Source organism: Amblyomma maculatum, chromosome 4 (assembly GCF_055883805.1).
Source record: "Amblyomma maculatum isolate TAMU_Amacu chromosome 4, ASM5588380v1, whole genome shotgun sequence".
NCBI lineage: Eukaryota > Metazoa > Arthropoda > Arachnida > Ixodida > Ixodidae > Amblyomma > Amblyomma maculatum.
In genome coordinates, this window is record NC_139347.1 from 31,519,649 (window position 1) to 31,531,902 (window position 12,254).

Below are 12,254 nucleotides of genomic sequence, written 5' to 3' on the forward strand. Positions count from 1 at the left end.
GATAAGGTTGCGACATGCCTCCACGGATTTCCCTTATCGATACCGGCTATCGCGCGGCCCCTGAAACCGCACATCGCAGTTGTTTTCACTCGAGCTTCAGCGCGGGCAGGGAAACAGCATAGGAGAGTAGGATTAAAAAGCAACCGCTCAACATAAGCACGCTCGAGTTAGCGCCGTGACAGGATGGTACAGCCTTTGTCCAAAGTTTGACCCCAAAGGGCTTCGTAGATTGACTTCTTTAACAATCGTGGAAGTCCTGGCCATTGGACAGGGTAGGACGAAAAATATTGCTTTCAGCAAGTTTGGAAACCTGTGAATACATTACGAGCCGGGCTCTAAACTTTTGGCAAAGGCTGTACGTCAGCGACGTGCCGTTTGCAGCGGGCTTGAGAATACTAGATGCCCTTTCAGGAAGCTGAACACTGGCACATCGAAGGTTTAATTCTGGTACGACGATGTTCACTACACCTTCTCGAGAGCGTTCAGGAACTTTTCTTGCTAGTGAGAAGGAAGTACGAAAGCGGGCCGTCACTTTGCAGACCTGTCAGCAAGCTGAGGCAGGGAACCCGTATCATGCAAGTAAATCGCATCATATTCCCAGATTTGTCAAATTTGCTTCTGTCGGTGCAGGCACGTCGTGTACAGGTGTGAACAAAAGTACACGGAGCACGCAATTTCCCTCTTAACATCTTTCACGTCTTGCCTATTTGAAACCCAACGCTAGTGCGCTTTCACTTGGACAAATGGTTTCTTAAGTCCATTACAGAAGGTGCGATTGCAATTAGAACAGAAAAGCATATGATCCGCTAATGTCCGCGCTTGTACGAATATATATCTGTTTCAGAAGCGTCTCGAATTAGGGATATATCCTCTGCCATATCAGGCTCAAGTATAGACACCGAAGCTGCCACGGTCAAAATAGGCCAGATATTACATTATCGCGTAGATGAGTCAGCGAAAGCTCTATCAGGACCCGACGTCTCTTTACTCAGCACTGCGCCCTCGGCCGCGGCTATATCGCAAAGACGACGCAGGTGTCAAGGCTTCGACGGGGCTGTCCTTCCAATTTTCAAGATGTTATTCGTCGAAACTCACAAAACAGTAACCGCTGTGTAATGCGAAATTCTGCGACAGCCTTCTCGGTTCTGAACACAACCAATACAGAGTTCATTAGAGCTTGGGCGCGAAGCCGGTATGCTATCGAACATCGCGATGTCACTGTGTTGGGACTAATGAAAGCGTTGTTTCACGTTTCTTCTATAGGACTATTGGCAACGTAAAACCTGAGCTTAATGTGAAGTTGTAGCGAAATCCCATAATCCCGGATGTCTGCAGAGCCAGAAGCCGAGAAGCCGTAAAGCAGACAGCGTGAAAAGGCCAGTATCGGGCCAACGTAACCCCCCCCCCCCCCCCCCCCGCCTTTAAATAACGCGCCAAAACTTCATCGTGCACGAGGACTTCACAAAGACCGCTACCTGACACCGGCGCGGACTGCTGCCTTTAACTAAGTATCTTGCACCGTGAAAAATAAAAATACTGATACATGGTAACCTTTTTTTTTGAGAAAAAGGGTAAATGCAAAACTGTAGCCGTAAACTAGCCAAGAGTTTGGCAGAAACCAGTCTGCTTGGAATGAAATATAACATTAATGGCACCAACCAAAATAATCCACGAAACGATTCTTCACAATAGCACAGGCACGTGCGAGCCGAAATATCAATTTTTTGGTTGGTGTCTCTTTTAACCCCATAGGCCGATACTACACAGCTAATGTGACAGGGGAGCCCATGGTTGTTGCAACCAAAACTCACTTCAGTACAACTGAACTCAAATACCTTGATGTCTTTAGGCGTCGCGCTTACTCATACTAGTTAGGAGGTGGTGTCAACGCACTTGCTCATTCACAACAACCACAGGGTGATATGCGTTTGTCAATGAGAAGCCGCTGCACAAGCTTGCAACTTCCCCAAGATCAGCATTTTCCAGAAGAAAGAGAGCCAGAGAAACGGTTGCAACTGCCTTTTATTGGAATTAACATGAAACATTGTTACAAATCATCTCCATTTAACTGCTTTCCAAAAATAGTACAAGTAAATGCAATATAACCAAGCATCTCAGTTGCACGGTCCAGCAAATGCCCAGACAATAGTGTCTCAAACGCTTGCAAGAGCCATACAACCGAGATGAGAAAAAACTGCTTTGTACCAACATATATATGTATATATACTTCAACTTGCTTTTCTTTTTTTTTTTCCTCTCTCCTCCGCCTCCACTTGTGTGTAATGAACAGCCACGTAGGCACAAAGCCAGCGCGAAAATCTCAACAAGATCCAGCTTGGATGGCAAAAAAATGGCTGCTCTGACCTGTTTTTTTTTTTTTTTTTTCATCTCCTCCTCTCTTGCTTAGCTTAGTAACATACTTGCTGTCTGCAAGCTTAGGTGAACTGCACATCTATTTTTTTTTTGTATTTTTCAATCTTTAAATTCTTGCCATTGTAAAACAGCACCAAAAATATATCAGTGCTCGTGTAAAATACATAAACATTAAACGTCTCAAAAGTGTAAACCACGGAAACATTGGGGGGATTGAAAAGAGGGAGAAAAATAACTTTTTTTTTCATGCTTTTCAAGACGTTTTTCTCAACACTTCAGAAAAAACTACCACGTGACGTCACTTGCAACAGGGATGGCCAAAATAAAAATTTGGTCTCCTTACAGCTTTTACAATGAGAGAGATATATATATAGAGTCTTATCTGCATCAAACTGGTGCAGTGTGTGGATGGGGCCGAGTGAATTACAAAAAAAAAAATAAACGTGTATACAATATGATCGACACCCGGAAGCACTGGAAGCGCTAGCAATGCAAAGACACATGTCTGCCCTTTATAACACTGAACGATGCAATGCTGCGCCGAGAAAACGCCACAGTCCACTCAGCTTCCACTTGGTAAAGACATACAGCTCGGCATGTGCTTGATATAAACTTGTGGCCTGCTTGCTGAGAATACATGTTGTTCCAAAATGGGGTGTCAGTGGCCACAACAGTGCCCTAGTGTACTTCCTTTCATCGCTATTATGAGTAGGTGACCTCCCTTTGTACACACACTACAGTGCACACAGCTTTAGCAGCAGGAAAGCAACCAGCCCACAATGTTGACAAAAAGAAATGCACCTGGCAACTGATGATTCCCTTCTTTGCAACAGCAAAACAGGCACAGATAGCTACATACCAGCCATGAATGAGACTCTCTGAGAAACTCTCTCTCCCATTGCAAAAGGCTGCGACAAAGAGGCTTCCCTGACCGCAGGGTAAGAAAAGCCCCTTGCCCTGTCAGCCCCTTTTTTGCTCACAGCAGCAGCACTGGTATTCCCGAGATTACAAATAAAAGCGGTATAAAGCCTGGAAAGAGACTGCTCCTGGGGCCTCGCTGTAGCGCCTATAGCACACCTCTTTTATTGCTCTAGAATTATTCGAGTAATGGCGTCCCCCTACGTTGAGTGCATGAAGCAACCCACTTGTTGCGAAATGAGACACAACGTAGGGGTGAAGAAAAAGGGGGGCGGGGAGATGAATGCCACACACAACACACCAAGGAGCAAGCAGGACCGAGCCCCAGGAATACTGACTGAGCTCTTCCGGCAAAACACCGCGGCCAACCAGTGTTGCAAGCGCATGCCACAGGCAAAATAACATTTTGCATAGATTAAGAGTGAATAAACGCAAAAAAATAGGCTCTCTTCCCTAAACACACACACACACACACACACAAAGCCTCTTGTTCACTGCGTGGTTAAAGTGGACACACCCGACACGTCTCTGCTTTTGCTAGACAAAAGGGACCTGAATGACATATGCGGGGGATGTAGTGCATGTGCGGGTCTATTGTGATTCAGGGCAGTAAAATGTGGAAAAAAAAAAAAAAAAAAAGGTAGGGCTGTAAAAAAAGGGGGGATGGGGGGAAGGAGGTGTTGGCGTGGTTATTACCGATTCTTCTCCCTTTACCCCTAAATCTCACTCACGCAGTCATCATAACTAAGTTTGTGAAGCTTCACATCACGCAGTCTCAATATAAATGGACTAGTCTGGTAGTATATAAGCTGCAGAAACAGCCTAAGCAGTAGACGTGTGTCAACAGAAAAACAATGTGGAGAGGTTGAAGATGAGGGAAGAAAAACTGAAGGGCACGAAGAAATGATTTGCTCCTATGTTCATCCTTCCCGACCTGGCAGGAGGAAAGACGATAGCCGAAATAAAAGACGTGCCACCAATAAGAGAAAAATTGTGTGCATAGTTGAGTCGTAGCAACTGCGGCGAACAACGGCAAGTGAGAAAAATGAAAGCTGCGCGAGCTACTCTCTGCCCAAGATAAAACAAAAAGGCACTAGCAGATATGATACGACAGTGTATGAGATGACCCTTTCAAATGTTAAGAAAACTAACGAGCAGTGCAAAACCGTAATAAGCTACTTGCCAACAAAGATCATGAAAAAAAAAAAGCTTAAAAACAAATTCTGCGTGGTCTGTAAAAATATCGACAAGAAAATGGGAAGGGGAGGGGAAAAAGGCCGCCTTGTCTCATCAACCTTATCATGTAGATGAGCAGCACAGCATGTTCTAACTTCAAACGGTTCTCAACTGAAAGACACAAAAGTAAGACATTAAGGACCCTGCGAAAAACAAAGAAACATTGGGAAAATACTGCCCTTTCCCCAAGATAAAAAAAAAAAGAAAAAAGGACCTCTTCAGGTAATGTATAACATACAATAGTATAACATCCATATGTATAATAATATTGGCAGACTACGTGCAAATAAAGGCTTGTCCGTCGGGAATGTCTGTTTCCTCGACGTTTTGAGAAATAAAATGAGTGTCACAGTCTTGTCACAGTGATTTGTAAAACAAGCAGATATAAAAGAAAAAAAAAAGTATTCTCTCTCACACACACACACACACACATTGCAAAAACAAAGCCCCTACAGCTCATAAGCTTACCAAAAGATAACAGAGAGGTGAGGGAGGAATCCTCAAATGTAAGAACCTCTCATCATTATGCTCAACTTTGTTCCTCCAGGGTTGATTCCGGCCAAGAAGAGTTTTGTTACTGATTGGAAGCATCGAAAGACCCTCAGCCAGTGTTTCAAATATGCAAGTGTGCGTGCACACCTCCAATGGCAACAACGGCAAAGGACACTGACCACTCACAATCTGCATACAAATAAAGCACTTTCCAAGCAAGGCTTGTGTGTTTAAAGGTGCACCACTGTTCTTTTTAATGTCAATAAAATACTGGAATTAAAACAGTTGGTGGGGGAATAATAAAGAGGAGAAGAAAGCAAACAAGGAAAAAATATGGTAAGTTATTACACCCTCAAAAACAAAAGGGCCAGCTTCCAAAAGGAAAGCATGGGACCCCGCAAAACTAGCTGTCATAACCTTTTCTGACAAATCCAACGAGAGGGGAAAACAAGAAAATGTGCACAAGATTCTGACTAGATGCATGTAAATGTATGCACACAGATATGGATGCCTTGCAAATTTGCAAAGAAACAAAAAAGGCACATAAAAGAGAAAGGCAAGGGCACTTTAAAAAAAAAAAAAAAAAAAAAGGCGAGGAGTAAAAATGAACACTGTGTAATATGGATTTTGTCATCGCATTGTTGCGTGGAAAATGGGGGAAGGGGAGGGGGAAAGCATTGTACTGCCTCTCCAACTACGGCCACAGAGAACAGCTTTGTTTCAAGCAGCTCAGGCTACCAGAGTCCTTAAGAGAAAACGAAAAATAAAATAAAAAATAAGGGGGAGGATGGTAAGAGGAAGCGGGAGGGTTTGTATAAAATGCAGTGGAAGGCAATATTCCTCAACAGTTAAAGAAAAATATAGTGTGCCTAAAACTGGCTGCCATGGAATGTTGTTGGTAAAGTGCACTCTGCTGCCACCCTCCACAATATTGCTGGCAACACACACGTGGCTTTGCCACACGGCGCTCAAAGCAAGCCACACAGCAGCGAACAAAAGCGCCGCACAGGAGAGCAGGCGGCAGCTATCTCTTGTCACCATTAATAACAACAAGGTATGATAAGTATACGCGTGTACATATGCACGTTGCGTCGGTGTGTGGACACTGTTTCAGGCATGCTTGACACAACAGAAGATGTAAACGTGGTATTGTAGACAGAGAGAGGTGGTAAAGAGAACCCCCTCCCCCTAATAAAAAAAAAAAAAACACCGAGGAAGCTTTGTATACGGAAAAAAAAAAATAATAATAATAATCGTCACTATGTACATCCTAAACAAATATTAGAGAGAAATAATAAAATTAAAGGAGGTTACAGAAAATACCACACAAGTCCGGTAAACACGTAACATCACAAGCTAAGCTCACTCAAATGTAAAATCAGACAGGCAAACAAACAAAAAAGAAACCTAGGTGGCGCAACAACTTGTAAATGTGACAATAATAATGGCAGGCTGCACGAAGAAAAAAGAATGCCGGCTGCCTTCAGATGCAGCTCTTTTAAGATAAGTTGACAGGCACTGCAAACTGAGGTACATGTGAAAGAATAAGCATACACTTGACAATCTGCTGTACGCTTGCATTATAAGTTTGTACGCTGAACAGCAAGCATAGCATAAATTACGAACCTAGGGCAAGGGAGGAGAAAAAAATATCCAAACACTAAATTGCACAGAAAAAGACCACGCCGAATGAACATACAGTTGTGAGGAATCAAGGCAAGCAGCAGAAGCCCACCTAGTTCAACCCCAACTTCTGAAGAATCAAAACGTGGAAAAAAAAAAAAGTGTTCGTGCCAACAATCCAGACATTGTCAGTTGTGCCCACACTCCATACAACAGTTTGTGCAAGTTGGTGCCCCAAGGAAAGAAGATAAAAAAAAAAAGAAAATAAACGAAATAAAAATGCCTCTAAGACAGTAGTGACACAAACTGCCAACATCAGCAGTGGATTGGAGACAAAATGTCCGGACAGCAACATGCCACCACGAGGGGCAAAGTCATTGCAGTTGATGCCAGGAAATGAGGGGCTCTTTCTTGGCTGGAGGCATTTTCCTCCTCTCCCTCCATGGCAGCTCACTGCCCCACCTCCGAAGCTGAACGCACTATCCTTATCCCCACCCCCTGACAAGCACCAAGGCAGCAGCCACCACGACCTCAGAACAAAGGGTTCGAATCAATGTAGAATGCTGCACATCAGAACAAGTATCCTACAGTACCAGCAAGCACTTGTGAGGGACCCCTCTCGAAGCAAACTCTGATAACAGATAAATAATAACGAGGGATTAAAAGAAGAAAAAAGTTATCGTGACAGTTGCTCACTGCCAGAGTCTTGAGAGTAGCTGACAGGCAACGCAGCGTAGAGCTTAGTGTTAGCGCAGTAGTGGAGTGCTGGAAACGGGAAGGTGTACGCAAGCCTGGTCTGGGCGTGAGAAGACACAAGAGCCGCTTGAGCATCTGCATTCTTTCCATCTCTCTCTTTTTTTCCTTGGCTCTTCACGTGTAAGAAGACGAGGATTAGGTATTCATGATAGTGAGGGTTGAGAGCAATGTCATGCAAGGTGAAAATATGGATTGAGAACAGGAAGAAGTTTGTGTGACAAATCTCCTGTGTTATGATGATGATGCATCTGCTGCTGCTGCTTGTGTGTAAGCGCATTGTCTGCCTCCTCACACAATTTGTGATAACCTGCGAGTACTAGTACACTGCATAACACATACTGTAATTTTTTTTTTCCTTTTCCCTTTTTCTTTCACTTCAGAAGAGAGAACTGGGAGTGAACCCACATGGCACATTTCGTCTATGTATATATACTATATATATAATATATATGTATGTATAAAAAAAAAACCACTAAAGCACAGTAAAAAGGACTAGGCACAAGGGTATACATATATATATATACGTTTGTATACATATATATTATGTATATATATATATTTATATGATCCTCCTAGTAAACGGTGTGTCTGCTTGGTTGATGCAAACCTGAGAACGACATAGCAGGAATGGGGAAAAAGTCCAATCTACAAATACCACAACTCAAGAGCTTCCTGCTGCAAACTTAAAGTAAAAAAAAAAAAAAAAGAGCAACAGCATGCACAAAACTACGAGAAAATGAACCATAATCCTCTGTACAATTTAGTTTTTTTTTTTTCTTTTCGTGCTCCAAGAAAAAGGCTCAATTTGAAAAAAAAAAAAAAAAAAAACTTCAAAGCCAGCAAGCAGAGAGAAGTCTAGATGATTGGAACTGTGGTGCATGTGAGACCACCACAGTATTGCAAAAAATGCGAGAATGCAAATGCATAGCACGTTTTTCTTCTTGATATTTTGTTTGCGCAGACAGATTAAGACATAGCTGCAACTTCCGAAATCAGCCAAGACAGACAAGTCTTTCAATTTCTCAAGCTAAGTAGAGACTGCTATCCAGAAATACTAGCAGGAGCACAAAACGAGCTCCTATATAGATAGCTAAGGCAGGGAATGTCGCGCCTAAACTTGGCGACATGCACTAAAAAATAATAATATTAATCGTTAAACAAAAGGAAAACAATGTTTGTACTGGAATAGCTTACAAGACCGTACGCGTGCGAACTCTTGCAAGAAGAACAACTGGCCAGAAATACTTCCAAGTGAAATGATGTAAAAGACTCAATTTAAGGCTGAGATTACAGGCCAGACAGTAAGAAGACAGTTTGAGAGTATATATATATATATATATATATGTATGTATGTAAAAAAAAAAGAAAAAGAACATGAAAGTTAACAACACTAACTACACAGCAAAAAAAAACATTTCAAGAATATCACAGTTAGCAATTTGTGTGTCTTCTCAAGCTCGTGTGCAAACAGCGGTGGAGGTGGTGGTGGTGGTGGTGGTGGTGGTGGTGGTGGTGGTAGTAGTAGTAGTAGTAGTAGTAGTAGTAGTAGTAGTAGTAGTAGTAGTAGGCCAGGGAAAAAATGATGCTTAGGGAAAAAAGGAAGAAGAGATACACATGGCTGCTGTTGTTGCAATGGAGAGTTGTCTAAGCCAGCGCACTGTCGCATGTTTCAGAAATGTGCAGGAACATTAGGTGACAAATGAAATGCAAAATGGCGCATCAACACTAAGGCATTATTATTTTATGTCTTTGGGGGGCCTAGCGATAAGTGATGCCCAGAGCGGGCACAGCAATGAAGGCGAAGGGATCAGATGAGTGAATGCGGAGGAGGAAAATGTCAGGGGATGCTTTCAATTTAGAGGAGAGGTGTGCGAAGGGGTGGGGGGGTGGCAAACAAGCGGCGGCAGCCAACAGTGGTACCCAAAATGTGCTAGAAGCAGCACAAAGCCATGCTGAAAGCCTTTCAGTCTGTTGGCATTGCCTACATGTCAAAGGAAACTGGTAAAAGCCAATTTCTTTTTTTTTTTCACATTTCACATGCTGCAAGAATTTACAGGCGCTCTTTAGCAGCCTAGAGAGGAACGTGCCCATTCTCTGGCACCCTACAGTCATTTCCATGTGGGCAGTCATGCACAGCACCTTCAAGTGTTCAAGAGTTGTGCCCTTCCACGTTATAAGAGTAACAATGCCCAGGAACAGCTCCGAGGAAGTGCACTGATTCAGCATTCTTCATGCAAATGTAAAACCAAAGACAAAGAAGAATCAACCCCCCAAAAAGCACTGGCAAACCAGCATAAAACACAACAAGCAAGGATTAACGAAGGGAAGCTAGAGGCCAAAAAATGAGCAAAGGGGTAAAGATTTGTCAAAGCAAGATGGGCTCGGAATTGTTTCTTCTTGTCCTTTGTGCCTCAAAACAGCAGATGTGTGCATCAAAAGGATGCGGGACAGTGATCGGGGAAGGAAATGATGGGCGTGGCACAACGCAAGGAGAAGCAAAAAGCCCTCCAGCGCTGCACTGTGTGCTTACTAAGAATAAAAAGGCATCGAGCCAAGAGAATGTACGCTGCTTCGGAGGTGGGGCCTTGGAGTCGCAAAAGAAAATAAAGGCAACAGGAAGTGCTGGTGAAGCTAGCCACTTCAAACAATGTAGAGGGTGTTGAGCACAAGCACGTGGTGGTTGTTCTTGGCCAGTGTGACCACGTAGCCCTCCGAGGTAATTTTGAGGCCGCAGCAGCGGCTGACCTTCACGTAGGGACACTCAAACTCTGACAACAGCAGACCATCCCGAGAGAAAACCACTACGTGAAAACGGTTGCCGTGGCTGTCCCCCACAAGCACATCGCCTGCGTCGCTGATGTCGATGCCATTAGGGAAGTTGGTCATGCCGTCACAGCCAATCTTGCGTAGATACTGGCCCTCTTCGCTGAACACAATAACGCAGTGGCCCTGGTTGAATGAAAAAGAGTAATGTGAGTGTTTTGCTGCATTCTCTCCGTGGCTGCACAAAGGTACGCCGCACTGCGATGTCATGGGCGAACAATCGCTTAGAACTTTTCTTATTTGTTGGCCGATTTGATTAAACTTGCACCACACATATATTTTGACATGCTGATTTGAAATATATAATTAGTATTTTTTTTTGTAGAGAGTATAGTTTTTAAAATTTTACCCAATTAAAAACGAAGAAAATAAAACAACAACAGAATAATTACAGATACAAAGCAGTACAATAAACACAGGATTAAATATAAATATCATAGGAACACAGGTGCAATTTTTAAGGATGTATGCAGTGAATAAGTGTCATAATTCACGTTTAGATATTTTAAACATGTTAATATTTTTCATTTGGAGATGAGCTAATTACTAAACACACTGTGGCATGATGAAAGTGAGCCTGCCACAATGATTTAGAAATACTGCAGAGTGCAATGAACCAAGAATTGATGTGCTAGATAAATTTGAACTTATGTAGAGTACATCAAACTTTTCTGTGCAAAACCTCAAGTTGACACCTATTATAAGCAATTAGTTCTGTAAATGCTGCCTCATAATTATAATCATAAGTCTTAATGCACTCTTCAGGTATCTTTACAACAAAAAATGAACGAAAGCAGGCACAAATAGTTCAAGAGATATCACTCCTCCAAAATTGGAGCTTTGAGAAAACAAGGAAAAACGTTTCAGAGCATGTATATGTAAATTTGGCAATCACTAACATATCAATATGATCTGAAATGGTCAGAAAGTAAATTAAAGCAAAAATTCATCTTCTGTACCAATTTGAGCCAAAATTACACCATAAAAAACACCCCTAAAGAAATGGTCCATTTTGGTGCCAAGACAACGCTTTCAATAAATTTTCCCGTATGGTTATTACATTTACCTTGGTGCCAAAAGATGCATGAGATTAGCTTTCTAGCAAAAGAAAATGGTAGCTAGAGCAGGACCAGAGATATTGATCTTCCAAAAGTGCAACGCCATCAAAATCACGGGTTATGTGAGGAGCGCACATGTTCACAGTACAGTAGAACCTCGATGTCACGAACCTCAATGTAACGAAATTCGCGATGCAAGGCATTTTTTTCATTTCCCAATCACTTCCCCATTGAAAACAATGTATTTTTTTTTCGCGATTTAACAAAGTAATTTTGTACTGCAATTTCGATGTAACAAAGTCCTTGCGCATCGCAGGCATGCGCCAGGACCGACTTTCATAATCAAATGAGAGATAAAAGTTTAGCAGAGACAAAACGCATTTTGTATTTGCCCTTTTACGCACCAATTTTGCCGGCAGTCTGGGAATCTGCGAGAACGTACAGCCGCGACATCTGTCGTACGCATATAAAACCCGCGTCACGCCATGACGCCACTGGCCAGTCGGAGACTCGGAACATGAAAGCGCAAACCGGAAATACGCGTACGTGAGGCCTGAGGAGGCTGACAAAGAGGAGGAGGCTCCTCGCAAGAGAAAAGTTTTGTTTATGGACATGAAAGCCAAGATCATTACTGAAGTAATGAACAGCGAAAAGAAGAAGACTGTTGCCGAAAGGTATGGGCTTTCGCAGAGTTCACTGTCTATGATTCTTAAATTGAAAGACAGCATTATGACTGCCGTTAGTGCGGGTGGCTCGGGCCTGCAGCGGAAAAAATTAAAGGAGGCAAGCTACGTCGACGTAGAAAAGGCCCTCTTCACGCGATTCTTGGATATGCGTGCCAAAAACATGCCGTTGAGCGGGGCCATTCTACAACAGAAGGCCCTGAACTTCGCTTGCATTCTTGAGTGCGACGACTTCAAAGCCAGCAGTGGGTGGCTCCAACGATTTAAGGAGAGGCACAACATTGTCGGAAAG

The 12,254-nt window shown here is 42.9% G+C and overlaps 1 protein-coding gene across 2 annotated transcripts in view; it reads right to left on the bottom strand.

Moving 5' to 3' along the window:
* Positions 1-9,400: 9,400 nt before the first annotated feature.
* mei-P26 (E3 ubiquitin-protein ligase meiotic P26) overlaps positions 9,401-12,254 on the bottom strand; it is a 57,711-nt gene continuing 54,857 nt past the window's right edge. For both annotated transcript variants that reach the window (XM_084600989.1, XM_084600988.1), the window contains exon 11: positions 9,401-10,347. In XM_084600989.1, the coding sequence (XP_084457115.1) occupies positions 10,039-10,347 (309 nt within the window). In that variant the 3' untranslated portion in view covers positions 9,401-10,038. The remainder of the gene's footprint in view (positions 10,348-12,254) is intronic.